Source organism: Carassius carassius, chromosome 20 (genome assembly GCF_963082965.1).
Source record: "Carassius carassius chromosome 20, fCarCar2.1, whole genome shotgun sequence".
Lineage (NCBI taxonomy): Eukaryota > Metazoa > Chordata > Actinopteri > Cypriniformes > Cyprinidae > Carassius > Carassius carassius.
In genome coordinates this window covers 14,035,248-14,055,533 of record NC_081774.1, presented here as the reverse complement: position 1 = coordinate 14,055,533, position 20,286 = coordinate 14,035,248, and the positions used below count along the sequence as shown (strand labels likewise).

At 38.7% G+C, this 20,286-nt stretch overlaps 1 protein-coding gene across 2 annotated transcripts; it reads left to right on the top strand.

Moving 5' to 3' along the window:
- Window positions 1-401: 401 nt before the first annotated feature.
- LOC132096413 (phosphatidate phosphatase LPIN2-like) lies at window positions 402-20,056 on the top strand. 2 transcript variants are annotated; one of them, XM_059501747.1, is made up of 20 exons: window positions 402-881; window positions 6,313-6,513; window positions 8,579-8,674; window positions 8,804-9,108; window positions 9,189-9,296; window positions 9,476-9,602; window positions 10,048-10,387; window positions 10,695-10,794; window positions 10,923-11,110; window positions 11,309-11,402; window positions 11,502-11,571; window positions 11,690-11,782; window positions 14,165-14,250; window positions 14,622-14,772; window positions 15,678-15,826; window positions 16,817-16,903; window positions 17,020-17,172; window positions 17,413-17,527; window positions 17,914-18,017; window positions 18,210-20,056. In XM_059501747.1, exons 2-20 carry the CDS (start codon window positions 6,322-6,324, stop codon window positions 18,355-18,357), a joined length of 2,706 nt encoding a protein of 901 aa, XP_059357730.1. In that variant the 5' UTR covers window positions 402-881; window positions 6,313-6,321; the 3' UTR covers window positions 18,358-20,056. The 2 variants fall into 2 exon arrangements, with proteins under 2 accessions (XP_059357730.1, XP_059357729.1); XM_059501746.1 differs by lacking the exon at window positions 402-881 and adding an exon at window positions 3,599-3,896.
- The last annotated feature ends 230 nt before the right edge of the window (window positions 20,057-20,286 follow it).

Below are 20,286 nucleotides of genomic sequence, written 5' to 3'. Positions count from 1 at the left end.
TTACTTAACCAATACTGTAATTTGGTAAATCCTTCCTCAGAAAAACAAATATATTTATGGATGATCTCATCTGTAGTTTTATGATTTATTGTTGTATGTCTGCCGAATCATGCATTTTGTGTCTTTATATGTAGACATATAAACATAGTAAAGTCAGTTGGCACTGTTGCAAGGCAATTTAATCTGAGAAGGTTCTTGAGATAACATAGGATCAGCTATTGTTAAGGCTTTGTTGTTTTGTACGCTTATCAGCTGACACAGATCTTAATCAGAAAACCAATAGTCAGTGCTATGCAATAAATTGAACTCGTTGCAAGGCAGAAAATGTGTTTCACTTGAAAACCTGCCAAACCTGGAGTGTAAGGACCTGCACTGTGTGTGAATGAGAACATTCATCAAGTGTACGAGTAAAAGCACATGTCAATCAAGATTAGAAAATGAAACCGGTTATTTACTGACAAGTAGCCTACCCGAGCAAAATCACAAACAAACTTTTGAAAGGAAGTGGTTGTGGTGGTTATCTAGACTGCGCTCGGGGGAATTCTGCTGTGGCGGTCACGTGAGAGGCCTCTGCGTAAAGTGCCTCACAGTCGCGTCGCGTCACGGCCAACCGCCGCTGTGCGCGCGTGTGTGTGAGCCGCTGCCTGACCGGTTCGCGGTGGACGAAACGTACAAGTGACCCTCCAAAAAAACTGCCCACTGTTATGATACACGAGACAACCAGGAGGGCTCCGGTCTGCGCTGAGAGGTGTAATCATTCATTGCCGTCAGCGGGGTTTGTTCAGAAATGAATGAATAACGTCAGCGAGAGAGAGCGAGAGCAGCGGACAAGCAGACGGCGACACAACGTCCAATTTCTCAACAACAACAGCAGCTGAAAGGTAAACATTACACGAGACCATTTCTGAGTAACCATTTTGGCCAAACGTACCACATAAACGTATATAATACCTATTTTAATGACAAAAACTAAAATTTGATAGAATAGGGATGTAAATGTCAGTTTAGCTGGTTGGCTAGTCGAGCTAACGTTACCCAGAGTGGCAATGCTCTGACAGGAACATTCCCTGCAACCCAACATGTCGTCTAAACCAAGAATAACGTCATTATTTTAATTATTTTATCTTTTTATTCATTTAGAGCTGGCTAATGCTACATTTTGTCTGAATATTTCTTTGAATGTTGAGTTGTTGTTGTTGTATCCAAAACACTACAGTTTCACTAAACAGCAGCATTATGACATTGCACTGGCCAACAGGAGTTTTGCACACTTTGACCATTAGTAACTTACATGAATGGTTGCTGTTTGAAAAATAACCTTTTATTTTGTTCAAATGCAGTTATTTTCGACTCCTTAATAAGAAGAATGACAACAGTCATCACTTCCTTTCCTGACAAATAAACAGTTTTGCTGTAATATCTGCTACAAACAATGCGAACTGTTAAGCCATAGCAGGCTTATACTCTACAATGTTAGTGAACATTAGTGTTGATTAAGACAGCTATACTCAAACTTGTCCTAAACTTGTATTAAAACTCGTCTCAACTGTGAGCAAAAGCACTCTTGATTTTAATTACGTCAATAAATGCAATTCACCATGTTAACTTTTTAAAATGCATAGCCTTGAGTTTATGTAACACGACCATTTGAAATATCTTAGCATGGCACTGCTGTTATCGTATATGCTTTATGTCTCCTGATTGTCAATTGTCATGTTGTTTACTACTCAATATGAAATAACTGAAAATGAAACCTCAAGGGTGTCTGAAGATTTGAGTACCTGAATTGTGTTGAAGTGCGTATCTTGACATTTCATTTCATGCTTTGGCTTTGAGATAAATCTATAACTGTTTACAGCAAGAGAGAATGCGTAAGACTGCTCATTTCCGCTGGCTTGTTTGACCTTTGTAACTGAACTTGAACTGAAAATATAAGTGAAAGACTTCACGCTGGGCATGTTGCTTCACATCTCTTGACAGAGCAAAGTACAAGAAATGTAAAGCAAAGCAGGTGGTTGAACATAAGAGTTAGCTTCCATTTAGTAAATGGTTCATTCAAAATGACTTTACATTACGCATTACATAATTTGACCGTCACACCAGTGTAAAATGGACTAAAGTGTGCTGCTCAAGGTCAAAGTGGTTGTAGAAAAAAGATTATGGTTTTGTTAAAGGAATAGTTCACCCAGAAATGAACATTTACTCGCCCACAGACCATACAAGATGTAGATGAGTTTTTTTGTTTGTACATTTGGGAAATGTAGCATTACATCACATGTTCACCAATGGATACTCTGCAGTGAATGGGTGCCGTCAGATTGGGAGTCCAAACAACTGATAAAAACATAAAAATAATCCACAAGTAATCCACACAACTCAAGTCCATCAATTGACATTTTGTAAAGTGAAAATCTTTGTTTGTAGTAAACAAATCAGTTAATATGGCTTTTTTTTTTACTTCAAACCACTGCTTCCAGCTAAAATATGAGTCCTCTATCTAAAATATTACTTTCTCTACTGAAAAAGAGAAATTTGCACTGACCAAGCACTGCATTCACATTAAAAAACCGTTCTAAACAAATATGTATTTTGATTTGAGCAGACAAAATAGCAACAGTTTCAAAACACATTAAAGATGGATTTGTTTCTTACAAACATGCAGCTTTTCACTTCAAAAGATGTTAATTGATGAACTGGAGTTGTGTGAAATATGAGTGAGTTATTGTGATGTTCTTATCAGCTGTTTGGACTTCTGACTGGACATTGTAACACAAAATTTCCCCAAAACTCTCAACGTCTTGAATGTTTAAGCATTTTTTTTTTTCTGAGCTTTTCCTTTAACTGACTAATTTCTTCATTGCTCACGTTTTAGGACTTAACCTGCAACTTAGTGTGAGCAACACAGTCCATTAATCATTTTGATATCCCCACCCAAGTAGCCTTAAGTTCTTGCAGGTTTTGCTTGTTTATTGTGACGAACTCTGTGCTTCATAATTACAGTCTAGCTTAACAATTACTGTTAGTGGAGTTTTTGTGTACAGCTAGTTATGACTATGCAATTGAACTACACCTAATTTTTTCATTATCTACAGCTGTACTGATAACATGTACCTGACAAATACACGTGCCCTCTGTAATTACAGGCGTTCCCGGAGAGACCACAGATACACAAACCAATTTGATTCCACACTAGGTCTTGTTTGTCAGTTAAACAGAGCTGGTGAATATACAAACCTTTGAACATCTTAGATTAGCGTGCATATATATATATATAATATTTATTTATTTATTTTTATATATATTTTTTTTTTCTTAAGCAAATCTCAAAATGAAATGATCCATGTTTCAAACTTTACATTATAATGTCGTGATGAATAAGTTTGCTTGTAGCATAGGAACTTTTGATTTTATTGAATGTAATTAATTTTTATTTTTTGGCAAAATGGATACATTTATAATATTCCCAATTTAATTATTAACAATAAACAAGTCTTATCTGTTTCAGAAATGCTGACATTTAACTCTTGCCTCATTGGTTAGTGAGAGTAGGTTCTTATACCCAATTGGTTGATCTGTTAGGTCTTCTTTAATATAATGTGATTTGACGAACTAAAATGCAGCTTCTGTTTTTTAAGTGTATGCAGTGTCAGAAAGGTTACACTAGTTTATGTTTATGCCGTACAAGGTCAGCGAGTCAGACCAGGTAGGCGGGCCACCTGACATAGTGTTTAGGATGACACAGGTAAAGAAATTATTTCTAAGGAAGGAAAGACCAGAGGTAAATAGTGATGAAAAGACTCCGTCCTAGGGCAGAACCAGAAGCCACTGGCAGCTGCACTGAAGAGGACAACAGTGAACAAGATGAGTCCTCATCCCTTAGGGCATCATGGTCCTGGGTGAGTGAGAAATGTGAATGAGACAGTTCATTGGTATCTAGGTGTAGAGTTAAGAGGCCAGTTTAGCATTAGTTAAGTGATATTATCTTTAGCAATTAACTCCATAAATTCCCACACACTGAGTTTTTACGTGCACAATCTTGCATTGATTAAATCTAATAACATGTCAATGCCTTAAAATGTGTTCTTTTTTTCAGGTAAAGCTTATAAACTTATGAAAAACAGACCAGCACACATATATTTTTTTTTAATCTAATTTTGCAGTGAGAGATTTCTGTTTACATTGTGAATTTAAAACCGGAGAAGAAAATAATTTCAAATCTTGCAAACACATTTAGAGTGGAGATTTGATTTGCAGCTGATTAATATTAGTCTAAGATTTATGTTCGTTTTTGGCATTACACTGATTGCCTTTGGCTGAAGATTGCATACCAGTGTATTTTACAAACAAAGATTTTAGAATAGTTACAGTTTAGTCAATAAAATGATTGAATGAATTGCTTATGTTGCATCCTTCAAAAGCTTACGGGCTCACATTGGAAGCTTATGTTTAAAAAAATCTATAAATAAATGAAATTTTTCAGAAAGAGGCTATAAAAAGAGATTGGTGTTACATAATGATCTTTTAATAGTTATTTGAAGTATCCAGTTCAGGGGCTTGTTGTGTAGCAATTAAAAATTTTAATTCACAAGTTATGCACTTAAGTTATCACGGTAAGCTGAGCTTTGGTTGACCGTGGATGTCATGTTTGTTGTTCTGTTAGGCTGTTTTCTGAGAATCAAATATTTAGATATGCGGAGATCGCTGATATGAGTATCACAGCTATGACCCATGCTCACAGTGTCCTCTATAAATTGCGCTACAAATAGTTTATGTGAGACTGAGCTCAATTGTTCTGTTTTGCAGGATCACACTATTTTCATAATAATAATAATAGTTTATCGTGCAGTCACTTTGCAACAAGTGTTCAGTCCTCATTATATACTACTGTTCAGAATTATAAGGTTAATAAGATAAAAAAAAATACATTTACATCCCTGTTCTAAATAATTAAGTTTTCCAATATATTAAAAATAGAAAACAGTTGTTTTTAAATTGTAATTTGACAATATTTTTTTACTGTAGTTTTGATCAAATAATGTTCTCATTATTATCATACTTCTATTAAAAACCTAAAAATTGCTGGTGACCCCAACTGTTTGAACTAATGTTTTTCATCAGTGTTAATTAAATATGTCTAGTTCAATTTCTTTTTTAGCCCATATGACCTATTTTACACAAATATACTGTTGTGAATATAAAGCATACTCTATGCTGCCGTTTTTTTACAGTAATGTGCTGCATGTTGTATATTATACTTCAAATGCACTTCCTGTTGGGCCAAGTGTTATTTATTATGCTGTGCTCAGCTTTTTTGCATATCTCTTTTCTTTGTCTCTTTAAAAGCAACTGCATGTGTGAATAGTTCAGAGAAAATGGTTCATGTAAATAGTGACTCTTATGCTGGGGGAAAAAGTAGGTTAGCAATGGGTGCAAAGTCTTAACAGACCTTTTTGGCTGCCCCTATGGTCAGAGAGAATGCTCTGCTTTAGCTATTTGCCTTTCCCCCAGGCATTTTATACCCGCTGTGACAGTATTTATTCTTGTGGTTTCCTTGATCTGATATTTAAAAATAACTTGCCTAGTTTCACATTGTTAGACCTCATAAAGACTAAAATGAGCCATGTTGTTAAATCAGAATTACTCATTGTCATTAGCATAATAATTAATTCCAGAAATAGTGTTTCTGTGTACTTCAAAAGTCTGCTGGTGATTAATTTAGCATGTCGTCTCATACCCTAGGCATTAACCTTAAATTTAGACCAGATGTTTTTTGTTTTTTGAATAATTTGCTTTCATAGTTAAACATGTCATTTTTTTTAAATTTGCAACTGCTTGTGCAACCATATCCTGATGTGGTCTTTTATACTTGCTAAATTCTGAAAAAAGGTACTAGAAGAATGCCAGCAATTCCACAGAAATGTGCATTGATCTTCACATTCAAAGAATATCAGGAAACATAAATACATTTTTATTTAATTTATTTCTTTTGTTCATCTTGTGTCCTTGTTTGAGATTAATTTGCTCTCTTTGCTCACCTTTTGGACAGTAATATTGGAGCACATTCAGACCACCACTTGTGAAATATCATTAAGCCGTCTGCTGATAATGGTTTTTAAAAGGCAGGCCGCCAAAGAGAACTTTTTATTTCACTTTTCATTTCATTTCAGAGAATTTCACTTTTACTGAGTAAAGGGGAGATTCCACATTTGACATGTGCAGATGCAGTGGGGAAAGATAAAAGAAAAGAGTAGTTCTTTTTTGCTGTGTGATGTCTTAAGGTTAAGCTGTTTTGCTTTCTGTTCCTCTTCTTAGGCGGACACCATGAATTACGTGGGGCAGTTGGCCGGTCAGGTGTTGGTGACCATGAAGGAGCTGTATAAAGGCATTAACCAGGCCACGCTTTCAGGCTGCATCGATGTAGTGGTGGTCCGGCAGAAGGATGGCACCTACCAGTGCTCCCCTTTCCATGTGCGCTTCGGAAAACTGGGTGTGCTGCGCTCTAAAGAGAAAGTGGTGAGTGTTGAAGTGCAAATAAGATTTTCAAACAAAACATGAAGATAAATTGCGAGTCCAAGGCATATAGATTTTTCTCAAGCAACTGAGTTTCTGAAAACTTTTTAAAACACAAAATAAAGAGAAATCCACAGAAAGGCCACTTTCAATATAATTGATCTGAGCTTTGGACAATATTTGCTTTTCTGCTTTTCAGTCTGGAGCCTATGGCAGCATTAATCTTGCACCATATTGACTGGATGAAAAAGCTAACACAAGTACGATCAAAGAAGCTTAGCTTGAATCCACAAAATGTGCCTTCAAATATGCCTTCATCTGTGCATGTCTGCGGTGGTTCATTTGAAAACACTCAACAATGCGAATGCAGGCCTGTGCCTTTGGAGCAGCTCTATAAACGTTTCTTTGCTGGCATGTTCGTGACAGAAGATTCCAGCAGAGGGTACTGCATGTAAACAGACTTAGAGCATTGACAGAATAGGCTAAATAAATGCTCGAATGGAAAAACAGGAAAATCATTATTTATCTATTACCATGTTAGTGCGAAAGTGGTATGTTCAATTCTTCTCATTTAAACAGTGAAATGTTGTAGTTGTTGAGGAATTGGTCTGTAGATTTTTTTCTTTTGAAACTCTGTGATAGTCTAAGTGTTTATCTCCAGCAGTAAATAACAAGATTATAGGCCATAAATAACATCTGAAAGCATTCCGCTCGTGTTGAAGCCATTTGGATGTTTTCAGTCATCTATAGTACACAGACAGAATGTGTTACAGTGTTTAGCATAAAACATTTACCAGTGTGCATGAGAAACAGCAGTGGATGGGGGATGGAGCAGTTCTCACTATCTACAGGATGTGTGAAGAGGTTTAAAAAGAAGTGGTCGCTATGGCAACAGGTTTCTCTGACTAAAAAGAGATAGAAAATGGAGGCAGAGGAGTGAGAGTTTTGTCAAGGTTGCCGCTGCGTTGGGAGATGGCAGTAGATTCGCTTCAGCAACCTTTGAAAAGTTTTTCAAGCTCAGTGTTTCACGTGAGTTTAATCCCAGTATTTCACGTCAGTTTCTGTCAGAGAGTGTGGTGTAACACGTTCGCCCACAGTGCAGATAAGAGACAGCTGACCTCGCTTTCTTACCACAATTATGAAATAGATCTGGATTGTTAAAGCAAGCAAATTAGATTGCTGATAAAAAACAGTCATTAAGAGTCCGAACAACATCCGTCCCTCTCTTCTAGCTATGCTGTGCAATCGAATCCATATCTTTTTGTCCACGAAGATGCATGCAAGTGAGCTCTCAGTTTGAGATTTACTCAGGGTCATGATTTATGCCAACATTAAAATTCTGTCCCGTTACTCTGCACACACAAATCACCCAGCAACCCTGAAACTGAGGCTCAGAGGCCCCTGGATAGACAAAATGAGATGGTAAAAGAGCACTCCAAAGAAACAGTTGTAAGAAAACTAAAAAACACAGAACACTGGGAAATAAATCTGTATTTCCGTGGAGGTCTAACTGAAGGGTAATGTTTCTGTGGATGTCATCTGAGACTCAAACAGCTCAGTATCAGGCTGCTGTTGTGCCGGGTCGTGGTATCAGGTGTGTGATGCGATCTTCTTTGCAGCTCAGCTGGCTACAGTGCTTTCAGAGCAGCACAAATTTGCTAATTATGTTTTGGTGGCTAGAACCCCCTCAACAGGTATTGTGTCTCCTGTGAACAAATGATTAAAGCTGCACTGGTGGACAGGAGAGTAAACCTGCTGTATGTCTCAATTTGGATGTGCAGGGTGAAAAGTCATGAGTTCAGAAGGGAATCGCAGGGTAAATGTCAACAGATATTGGCTTTTTTAGGTCATTTAACACGTATACCAAACATAGATATTTTTAATAAAATAAAAAGGGACATTGCAAAGGTCAGACATTTGATTTAAAATTGTGGTGTTGGATAATTATGAAAGCACAGATCACACGATAAGTTATGGTGTGTAACTTTATTGAAAGTTTGAAGCTACATCTGTTGATGGCTTCTATATTAAGGTTGTGTTTTACATGAATCCTCTGCAACTCCTTCAGATTGACATCGAGATCAACGGGGAGCCTGTGGATCTCCATATGAAACTGGGAGATAATGGAGAAGCCTTCTTTGTGCAGGAAACTGAGGAGCAGAACGTAAGTGTCCTCTGGTTCACAGGTATTGTCACTCACGTGACTGACTGCATCAAAAGTCTTAATATTTCATTATGAAAATGGCATTTTGTTTGAAAAACATTATCATTGCAAAGGATATTTCTTTTGTAGGAGATTATACCAGCTCACCTGGCTACCTCCCCCATCCCCACTGAGAGTCACCTATTTTGGATCGGAGGTGATCAAAGGTCAAGTCCGAACCTGGATGATGATCCACTGGACCCCGAGGACCCTCCTGATCCCCCTGTAGCCAGCACTGGGGCAGCCAAGAAGAAGAAGAAACGGAGAAAGAAGCATAAAGGTGACCCACGTCGAGAGGAGCTGACCCCTCCTGCCGTCATGAGCTCGACCCCTTCAACAGATGATATATTTGAGATGGACCTGAGTTCTGATGAGGACCCTGCTTCCAACACCAGGTACCAACTGATGCATGCACATCACATATACTTTTTCTGACGGAGAAGACATTTGATTTAAAGGAAAATCTGTCTTTCAGAACATCTTCAATTAGTACAGTTTGGGAAGTTGAACCCAAGTTACCAACAGTTCGTCATTCTTTGGACCGCTACCCTTATTCTGACGGAGATTGGTCTCCAACAGATAGGTTTGTATATGCTTATTATCTCTCTCATATGCACTTTGAGATGTTTTTGATCCTTATCATATTGGACTACTTCTAAAAACATGTTTTAAGAATTGAAAACTCTCAGTTCATTTTCACATTCAGTTTTGTCTCACTTGATGAGTTGCTGTTTGTTTGTTTGTTTGTTGTATTTTGAGCAGTCATGCCATGTCAGAGGCCTTTTCTCCCAAGAGTGACTCTGAACTGGTCGTTCGGCCTTCAGAGAGCCTGCTCAAAATGGAGTCACACATGCAGTGGACATGGGGAGAGTTTCCAGAATCTACTAGGGTAAATTACACAGAAACCTTTTTTCTTTTAAATTTGTATTTATTTCATTCACATTAAGGAAATACTGAATGATCATCCTTCATGATAACATCATCTGTTCATTTAGCAGAAACTTTTGTTGCAGGTGACTTACAAATGAGATCATGAAGAGGCAATAAACACAAGAAATGCTAGTAATACAAAGTTTCAGAAATAGTTTGAAAGACTTTCATCATATTCATAATGTTTGTTTAATAAATGAACATATTTTACCATGTTTAAATCCATTCTGCAGTTTTCTTTAAAATCAGCACAGAAAATCTTTTTAAAACCTGTAGAGTCTGCCTGGGCCTAGTAATAAGTGAATATAGAATCCCAAAAATATTTCCTGTTTTATGCTATGACTGAGTTAACAGGTCTGATTAAATTTCAGCTCATCGCCACTCATTAAAAATGTAATTCCCAGGTTTCAAAGAAGGAAAAGGTGGAGCTGCCGAAGACCGTAACCATAACGCCTTCAGAGAACACTCACTTCAGAGTCATCCTGAGCTCAGAGGCCATGCAGACAGATGAAAGAGAACCGGCCTCAGGGACTCCTGGCTGTACCATAGTCAAGCCTGAACCCCGCACCCCTGTGACCCCCAAAACCCCCACTGAATCCGAGTTGGAGACAGTGCCTAGTGGAGTGTTGACCTCCACTCCTTCAGACAGCCTTCCTGCTGCTCCAGCTGCTGCCTCTGCTGCTCATATGGGTGGGGATTTAGGAGATGTTGGCCCCAAGACTGACTCGCCATCCAAAAAGAAAGGTGGGCCTGTTAAGCACCTAAATCTAGGAACTTCTGTCTGTAGTTGGTTTGATGGATTGGCTTGTCAGTGCCAGTTATCTGTATTTGATAGTGGAAGTGTAGGAGTAGATAAAGTTGAAATACAATTGTGGTTGATTCAATGTTAACAAGATTATATCAGTGTGTTCTAGAAATAAAAATCATGCACCTAAATCAATCTAATTTAGTGCTGTCGAGGTAAAACACCTCGGTGCGGAGTGCTTGTTGTAGAACTTTAGAGCTTGCTGTTCTGGTATGATTCCTGTTTCCTGACTGTAAATTTGTTTAGGTGTCCCAAAAAGGAGTCAGCACCAGGGCCCAGAGGACATCTACCTGGATGACCTGAATGTGCTGGAGCCTGATGTTGCTGCTCGCTACTTTCCTAAGAGGTAGAAAGAGAAATGCACATCTGACCTATATTGCTGTTAAGATAAGATTAAGGCCCTTGGGAAAAAAGCAGTTTTATAACAAGTTTATCAGGTGTCAGGTGCCTTTGATGTGTTATGTGTATTTGCAGTGATTCAGACGGTGGCTCCAAGCACTGGATGGATTCTGAGATGCGCTCAGACTCTCAGTCCCCGCAGTCTGTGGGCAGTGCTGCGGCCGACAGTGGCACTGAGTGCCTGTCTGACTCTGCCAGTGATCTCCCTGACGTCACTCTGTCTCTGTGTGGAGGACTCAGTGAGAACGGAGAGATTCCCAAAGGTATTTGAATCTTTCTGGTTTGTGCATTCCTTTATTATGGTGTGGGAATTACAGCTGTAGATGTGGAAACAAGAAACTGTGATTAATTCTGTCTGTTGTAATACATTTATAGATTTATGCTTTTATTTGAAGAGATTTACAATTGAGAATAATACAAGTCAAGTTATTTTTAAAGTTCTCTTTCTGCTTTTTTTCTAGAAAAATTTATGGAGCATATCATCACGTATCATGAATTTGCAGAAAATCCAGCTATCATAGACAATCCGAATTTAGTTGTTAAAATAGGAAACAGGTGGGTTTGAATTTAAATGAAACCAATATATTCTGAATGTAATTTTATAAAGTTGACGAAATGCTTACATTAGAAAATAAATTACTTTTTTCTGTTTAGGTATTACAATTGGACATTGGCTGCCCCTTTGATCCTAAGTTTGCAAGCATTTCAGAAGAATTTACCCAAGGTATTTAGTTCTACCTAATAGGATGTTTTTACTTGCTGTTTTTAAGTCCTTTAAAGTTTGTTTTGCAGTGCTGTGGTGTACTAGTAGGTCGAATAGCTTATGTCAGTGTTCTGTTTAGGCTACAGAGGAAGCTTGGGTGAAAGAGAGGATGCCAAAGAAATCAGGGCGCTGGTGGTTCTGGAGAAAGAGAGCAGATAGCACTATTAAACAGGTAAGACCAGAGCGGTGTGACCTTCAGATTTGTATAGCATTTACACCTATGCATTTAGCACAGACTTAAAGTGTGTGTTTTTTTGTTTTTTTTTCTCAGTATTTGTGTTTTTTTAACATAAAGGTCTTTATTGAGCTGGAGTTAGGGAGTAGGAACAAAACCTTTAAAGGGTTAGTTCACCCAAAAATGAAAATTAGCCTGTTATTTACTCACCTTCAAGCCATCCTAGGTGTATATTTCTTTATTCTTTCAGACGAATCCAATCGGAGTTATATTAATAATTGTCCTGGCAATTCTAAGCTCTTGTAATTGCAGTGGGCAGGTGTTTCTTTTCAACTGTGCAAAACACTTTAAATAAAGTGCGCACATCCATAATAAAACGTGCCTCACATGGCTCTAGGGGGTGAATTAAGGCCTTGCTAGAGCGAATCGATGCATTTTTGTGGATATTAAAATATCCATATTTCAAAAGTGATAAATTCTTTTCTATCAACAAGTAAGGAAACTTGGCTTCTTTTGCTCCTGTAAAAAAACTCTTGAGACTTGCATATCTCAGAGGCGCGCGTGACACATGCGTCCTACATCTTCCGCCGAAAGAGCTTCCGCTTACGACAGCAGAAGTGAGAGAAAAGTGTTTATTATGTTTGAAATATGGATATTTTTCTTACTAAAATGCATGGAATTGCTACAGGAGGCCTTTAGTCATGCCCGGAGCCGTGTGAGGCACGTTTTATTATTGATGCGTGCACTTTATTTAACGTGTTTTAGGCCCAATTCTATTTTATACCCCTTCCCCTACCCCTCTGCCTACCCCTTCCCCTTGTCCCTTAAAACAGAGTGTCAAGGGGTAGGGGAGAAGATATTCCCCTAAGGATTGGGACACCACTACCATGACGTCACATGTCATCAGCGTTCGTCATCTAGCTCTTACAATACACACATATACTGGTGTGCTGGTGTGCATTAGAGACTTTAATTATCGTTCTCTATTAATGAGCTGCTTACTGACACACACACACACACACATATGGGAAATCGCGCAGCTCACACATCCAGGAGAAAATAAACTTGTCAACGCTGCCCCACGACTTTTATTAAATACAGTTTAAATACTGAATCGCTACATTATATTTTCCAGCAACGAGAGGATACAATCGCTGTTTTTAAGTAAAATCACTCTAAAAAGATAAACGCACAGACGCGAATACACGCAACCTCCATTTCTCTCTCTCCCTCTCTCTCTCTCGAATAGGCAATATTTGAGAAAATGGTTTAGCGAGTTCTAATTATTGGGGGGATTAGTCTACGGCAGTTATCTCCCTGATCAAACATATGCTGTGGCACTATCATGCAGTCTGTAATGATATGACGTTAGCAAATATCAGCAATTTTTTGCAAACATTTCTTTGAGTAACATGACCGTTAATATGAACTCACAGTTGAATGTAACATAAAACAAATGATTACTTCTTATTCTAAATCTTTATTTATGGCAAAAAAGCTTACATTTATGTGTCTTTTTGTTCGCTGTAGCACCCATGTTGCTGAGGTAATTCATACCCCTTCGTTTGAAGTGTGGTCCAGAAAAATCTTCGTTTGAAGGGCTATCTGGCCCTTCCCCTTACCCCTACCCCTCCAACCAAAAGAGAATCGAGACACCCCTACCCCTTCATATGAACGCGCGAAACGGAGGGGTAGGGGAAAGGGGAAGGGCTAAGGGGTAGAATTGGGATTGGGCCTTAGACTGTTAAAGAGAAACACCCACCCACTACAATAATAACGCTTTGAACAGCCAGGAAAGTTTTTAATATAACTCTGACTGGATTCGTCTGAAAGAAGAAAGTCATAAATACCTAGGCTAGGATGGCTCAAGGGTGAGTAAATCAGGCTAGTTTTCATTTTTGGGTGAACTAACCTTTTAAGCGGTTATTGGTCTTTTAATCCCACTGCATTCGAGTACTTATCTTTAGACTTCTGTGGGCAGATGTGATTACACAAGCATCAACATTCACGTAATTGCCTGAACAAAAGGATGAGGCAAGTCTTTGTTTTAAAGAAGATAAAACACGCTGCCTCTGAAGTTCGTTCTTGCCTCTAGAGCTTCTGCCTTCATTCAGAAACCATACATCAGGCTCCTTCGCTGCCCTCATCTGGCATGTCTGTAATTAGCACCATTCTGCGGTGTGGAATTTTACAGCCTAGAAATAGGCCAGGCAGCTCATCAGACTTTTCAGTAATAGCCTGACAGCATGTGAGGATGATAGGATCATGTAGCCAGTCACAACAGCCAAATTAAATGATGACGTGTTTACACAAATTAGTTTTAGCAATTTATAGATACAGTGATCTGATGTACTAATGTTCTTTTGTTTTGTTATACAGTCAGAAAGCACTGGAAAGCTGGAGATAAAGCAGTCCCAAATGGAGGAAGGCAGCTCCTCTTTGTCAATGGAAAGTCATGCCCGCAAGTGAGTCAGAAGCCCTGACAGACGCAGCGTCACTTATAGAAGATGTGGAGATTATAATCAGGCTGATTGTTATTCTTGAATGAAACTAATAAAATGCAACCAAATGTTATAGATAAGAGCATAAAACTAGCTACGTCAGCTGGCTTGGTTGTAAAAAATGAGTAAGAGATAAAAGTATCAGTTTTACCTTTGACCCTTCCTCTGATCACTGACTAGTGTTTTTCCCCTGTTCATGCAGAAGAAGTTAATCAGGATGGTCCAGCCTACTTTCTGTTTTGTCTCATTCTGTGTGGTGCTTTTGTAGTCTAAATTGGGAATGTGGATGTGGTTGCAAATTTAGTTCACTGATTCCCTTTTTGCTCTGAGCGCAGAGCAGACACCAGGGACTCATCCAGCGATGAGGAGGGGAAGGAGGTGAGCGCTGCCGCATCATCAATGGAGCGCAAGGTCCAGTCTGAGTCTCACAGCCACACATCTACTCACGCTTACCGCAAGTCCCTGCGCCTCTCCTCAGACCAGATTGTAAGTCTACGCTTTTGTCAGGAGACCGATATCTTTAATCCTGTTAAACCACACAGTGACTATTATTTACATAAGCAGCTACAACACTTGCTCTTGTGGTTTTGACTGAAAGATCCAGAGCTCTGTTGCCTGTAGTGCAACAGCTCTGTAAAAGTCAGTTGTTTAAAGCTATCCCTCAAGCTTCCTCCTGGAAATTATGTAAAAGCTCTGTGACTCATTCTGCAAGGGTAGTGTATTGCAGTTCATTTGCACTAGACTGCCCCCTATTGGCAACTATAGATGCAGTTGGTGCAACAGAAAATCTTCCATTTAAAGAAAGCTTACGTCTTTTAATAAATTCATGAATTTATAAATGAAAGAAGATGATGGTGTAGATGAACAGATTGCATTGCATTAATTATGATTTTAATCTCATTAATCATTTAATTATCAAAGGTCAGGTTTTTTTTATTTATTTATGTTGCAGCATTCAGCAGTCAAGTGTGTAGTAAAAGGATTACAGATTAATTAGTTAATTAATATTAGTTAGCTTTAAAGATATTATCCCCATTTACACAGTAAACCTGGTGAGTTAGTGTAAAATTAACAGAATTGCGTTTCTGGTAAATGCACAAATGCTGTCTTTTTACTAGTAAGATACTATTCACACATCAAAACGATGTCAATCAAGTGAAATTACCTTTAAAAGATGCACCGTATTCTCTTTATCCATCCTGATTCATCTGTACAATATTTTTATTTATTTTTTTACTTCTGAGTGACAGCTGTGAGGGGATGGTCACACAGAATGTAATTTAAACTAATTAAAAAAAAATAATTTTCTGATGTTTATAAAATAATGTCAGGTAAGATTAATGTTATTTAGTGGTCAAGCGATGCATTGATAAGGTTGTATTAACTTACAGGCTAGTTTGAAACTAAAGGAAGGACCCAATGATGTAACCTTCAGCATCACAACGCAGTACCAGGGCACGTGCCGCTGTGAAGGCACCATCTACCTTTGGAACTGGGACGATAAAGTCGTCATCTCGGACATCGATGGAACCATCACCAAGTATGTTTTTTTTTCAGACACACAGCACGTGTTTCCTTTAATGAAAGCCATGTGCTGGGTTGTTTTTGTGCAAAATCCACCTTTGTTCTTCATTTTTATAGTTTACTGGAGTCATGAAAGAGGGGGAAAAGGCTTAGGTGTTCATAAACATTTCCATTAGTTACTGCAGAAGGACTCACTCACTGCCAGGTTTTTTTACTGCCAAAATAGAAAGAGGTTTATTCATCAAGACAGAGTCTGCCTCATCAAAACAAGCACTCTGAGTATATGGCAAATAATGAACCACTAATAATGATCTCGCATCACAGCCCTCTTCACTAACGCTTTCAGTGACAGACAATGCACCATTTAACGGACAATATCTCCATGAGTTTTACTGGCTGTTTGATGGAGTTCACAGCTCAGCTCAGCTAATATTAGTGCGTTACTGTTCCACCGTCTTTGGTTTTTAATTACTGCAAAGCCAGCTGCAATATCAACGCGCCTATGCAAACGAATGCTCTCCGCCTCCAGACTCGTGCCCTCGGTGGCTGGTGGGTGGCAAACATCAAATGGGCAGATTGACTGCCGCTTATTATTTCTCTGACCCGCTTGCCTGACACATCTCTCTGAGGCTGTGAGGCAGGGCGGCTGACTGTGGGGTGCGCCTAGACCAAGGTTGGACTAGGAGGAGGATGTCACCATAATGAGCCAATTTAAATCTTGCTCTCTCATAATGCCACTTAGAAAGAGCCGGAGATGAAACGCTAAAGCGGGAGAGGATCCTCATTAGTAGACGACACAGAGTTTTGCCCAAGCTGAGAAAAAAATCTCTCCTTCACAAGTCTATTACTTCTAAGAATAAAAAGAATGTCAGGAGCTATATTTAGGAACCCAGTTGAATGAGTCTTGGACTTCCTTCCAAGTAGAACAAATATGCACTAGAGGATTTTGCATCCTTCGTTTTTTCTAGTACGTGCCATGCTCACCGGTATGTTTATGTGCTTTCAGATCAGATGTGTTCGGGCAGATTTTGCCTCAGTTTGGGAAGGACTGGACGCATCGGGGCATTGCTAAACTCTACCACTCTGTGGCTGAGTGAGTTTGCATTCCTAATCTTCAACCTCCTTGAAGACATGTTTTCTTCACTAAAAGGAAACAAGCAGCCTTTAAACAGAGTTTTGATAAAAATGGGCATTTGTTTTTTTTTCCAGAAATGGATATAAATTCCTGTACTGCTCAGCAAGGGCAATTGGCATGGCAGACATGACGCGAGGATATCTGCAATGGGTAAATGACGGAGGCATTATCCTGCCCCGTGGACCACTCATGCTCTCTCCCAGTAGCCTCTTCTCTGCATTTCACAGGTATTATAAAAACGTCATTGTTTTTAAGGGGTAGTTCTCCCAAAAAATAATTCTGTCACCATTATTATTTATCCATATGCCATTTCATGCTGTACTTCTTTCTTCTGTATAATACAAAAGAAGATATTGAGAAGTGCGGGTGTGTGTGTGCGTTTTTAATTTATGAATAAATCCCATTAAAGCAGAATACATATACTTACTCATATTTTACTTACTCAAAATGTTTTCCTTGTCTGAAAGGGAGGTGATTGAGAAGAAGCCAGAAATCTTCAAAATCGAATGTCTTACTGACATTAAGAACCTTTTCCTGCCCAACAAACATCCCTTTTATGCCGCATTTGGAAACCGAACAAATGTGAGTTGGAATGCAGTTAACTTATTTTAATTTCTTTTAACACACTGACCTCAGCAGCAGAGTCAAAGCTCAGCACGAAGATTCATATTTGAGGCTTAGAACTTTGAAGCGCTGTCCCCTCAGGCTACACGCAGTCTCGGACTGCATGACCAGCTGCTAAGAACCAGCCTGCTGATCATTTCCAGCTGAATAAATTATATTGTTTGGGTGGAGTAAGACACTGAATGTTTATACAGGCACAAATGCATCCATTTCATCATAAAACCGTTGCTAATGTCAGGAACTCACATAGAATGCTGTTTTTGTTTGTGGACTGGGTGGAAGAAAACAGCAGAGGGTGTCCTAAGTTGACGCTTGAACCCTGATCTTCTTACTGTATCTTCTAGGATGCCTTTGCCTACAAGGAGGTTGGAGTGCCACTCTGCAGAATCTTTACGGTTAACCCCAAAGGAGAGCTCATACAGGAGCAAACCAAGGGCAACAAGTCCTCGTAAGTGGGCACATTGATCTGCAGCTATACATAAAAGTATCTCTAAAGTCGACTTCAGCTGTCAAAGATTATGCCGTTTCAAAGGTGGAGAGCTGATTCTTGAACTTTGTTCAAGGTGGTCTTGAGAATTGAAGGACGCCTTTTGTGTGTTTTCGATTAGCTGTCTTATGCTCTTCCTCTGTTTGTGTGTAGGTACAGTAGATTGAGTGAGCTGGTGGATCACGTCTTTCCCTTGCTGAGTAAAGAACAAAGTTCAGCTTTCAGCTTCCCAGAGTTCAGTACATTTTGTTTCTGGCGTCAGCCTATCCTTGAAATCTGTGCGGAGGACCTGCTTTTATAGATCATCCCAGAAGGGCCATCTATTACACATTCAAGCTCATTGCTGCAATTATAACCACTTAGCTGGTACCCTTCCACATCTCACATCTCCGCTTAAAGACAAGTAAAGTGTCCGTCCTGTCCCACCTAGGAAATATGAACTGCACAAACCTTAGCTGAACCAGTTTGAGAGAAAACACCAAAACACACCCCAGCGCCACATTAATGGGATGTAGGTAGAACTCCCACAAACTGAAACACCTGGTGCTGCTCTGTTAACAATATTTCTAATCTGTATCATTTTGATTAGCTGCAATGAGTTAGGCTGCTTCAGCTTTGAAGGAATTTATTGCTATTGGGCTAATATATAGTTTACAGTATTAGTTAGACGACCAATGGCCTCTTGGTCAGCAGAATAAATGCACATCTGTTTGTTTGGATATGTGTAAGGTTAAAGGTGGCATACAGATATGCTCATAATCGAAGTAATTAACAAATAAGATATTCTTAACAACCACTCATTTGCATTTTAGAGCATAGATTATTTATATACAAAGGCATTAGTTAGAATTAACCAATTAACATGCACTGCCTCTAAGATGTGGTGACGGCATAACAGTTTGAATATGCATTGCCAGATGGTGCGAAATGAGCTGAATCCTGTAGATACTGGAAAGTATGCACAGAATGAGCTGTGCCACGTGAGGACACGGCTCATAATTAACAGTTCAGCAGATTTAACGCGCACTGCCTCGTACAGTCGACTGGATTTGTATGAAAAGTACAACAAAGAAGTTCATAGTAATTGGGCTTACTGTTGACATTTTCATTGTCTGGTTGCTTCAGAACGCCTTACCGATCGCACTTTTTCAGCTGCAGCCAAGAAAGGAAAACTCTCAGATCGTCTTGCACTTAACTCACGACAGAAATGCAATAACATTTGAATCTTTTCAGCAGCCTTTTGTGCACAATGCGAGGATTTAAGCGCTTTTAGATGTAAACCTCAGCAGGAGATCTGTATTAAGTTAATAAGAGTGTATTATATATTGGCTTTAAAAATGAAGGCATGTTATACCTTTAAGTAGGCTGCGGCCTGTGAGAGAGTATGAAATGATCTTTAACGTTTTGTTAGGCCTTTGCATGCTTAGTTTGAAATATAAATAGGACCATTTATGTTTTACACATGCATTGATGCTTTCTGTTGGTACATTAGACAGTTTGAATCAAATCTCAACTTTGCAGGTTTTCACTATTAGTGGATGATCTTGAACCACAGGAAGCAGAATTTTTTTTTATTTTAGAAAATATTGAAGCTGATGTGCAAGTGAAGGATGAGAAAGACTCGACTGAAGTAACGTGCACTCTACATGGTCACTTTGGTCTTGGCCCCTAACCTTTGAGTTTTGTTCAAGTTGCTTTCAAATCTCGTAAGGGTAAGTTTTCGAGCACTGTGTGCTGGATGTTAAAATAGATGTACAGAATTAGAGCACAAATCATTTCTTGAAGTCAGATCATTGTTTAGGGAAAAAATGGGGCATTTCATGGTTCAGCTGACTGTTGTGATTTAATATATGCGTGTTGCACTTTGTGTCTGCAGTGAAATCTGTTAATTGTTAACAAAGGGATCCCATTCTTTCTATGAAAGTAATACCTCTTGTGTGGGATGAACACACTCATCTTGTATGAAACTAAAATTAATGGTAAAAAAAAATAAATCTTTTTTTTTTTTTTTTTTTTTTGAAACTGCTGTTGTAAGTTCTGAATGTTTTGTCATTCCTCTTGATCTTTGATGCCTTTTGTTTTACTTGTTTTTATTTGTAGTTGTACTCAAGTGGGTTGGTGTATTTCTCAGTTTTGCTTTATAGGTTTGTGTTTGATCAGCATAAATGCCTTTAAATGCATAATTGTACTATAGATAAAAAAAATATAAAAAAAAAACTATGGTTTGGAC

What these genes read in the sequence shown, in the direction of transcription:
- LOC132096413 (XM_059501746.1), top strand. Translation starts at nt 3,789, where the DNA reads ATGAAAAGACTCCGTCCTAGGGCAGAACCAGAAGCCACTGGCAGCTGC. An exon ending in GCTCGCTACTTTCCTAAGAG is followed by an intron (nt 10,795 to 10,922) that starts GTAGAAAGAGAA and finishes GTGTATTTGCAG; the next exon opens with TGATTCAGACGGTGGCTCCA. An exon ending in GCCTCTCCTCAGACCAGATT is followed by an intron (nt 14,773 to 15,677) that starts GTAAGTCTACGC and finishes ATTAACTTACAG; the next exon opens with GCTAGTTTGAAACTAAAGGA.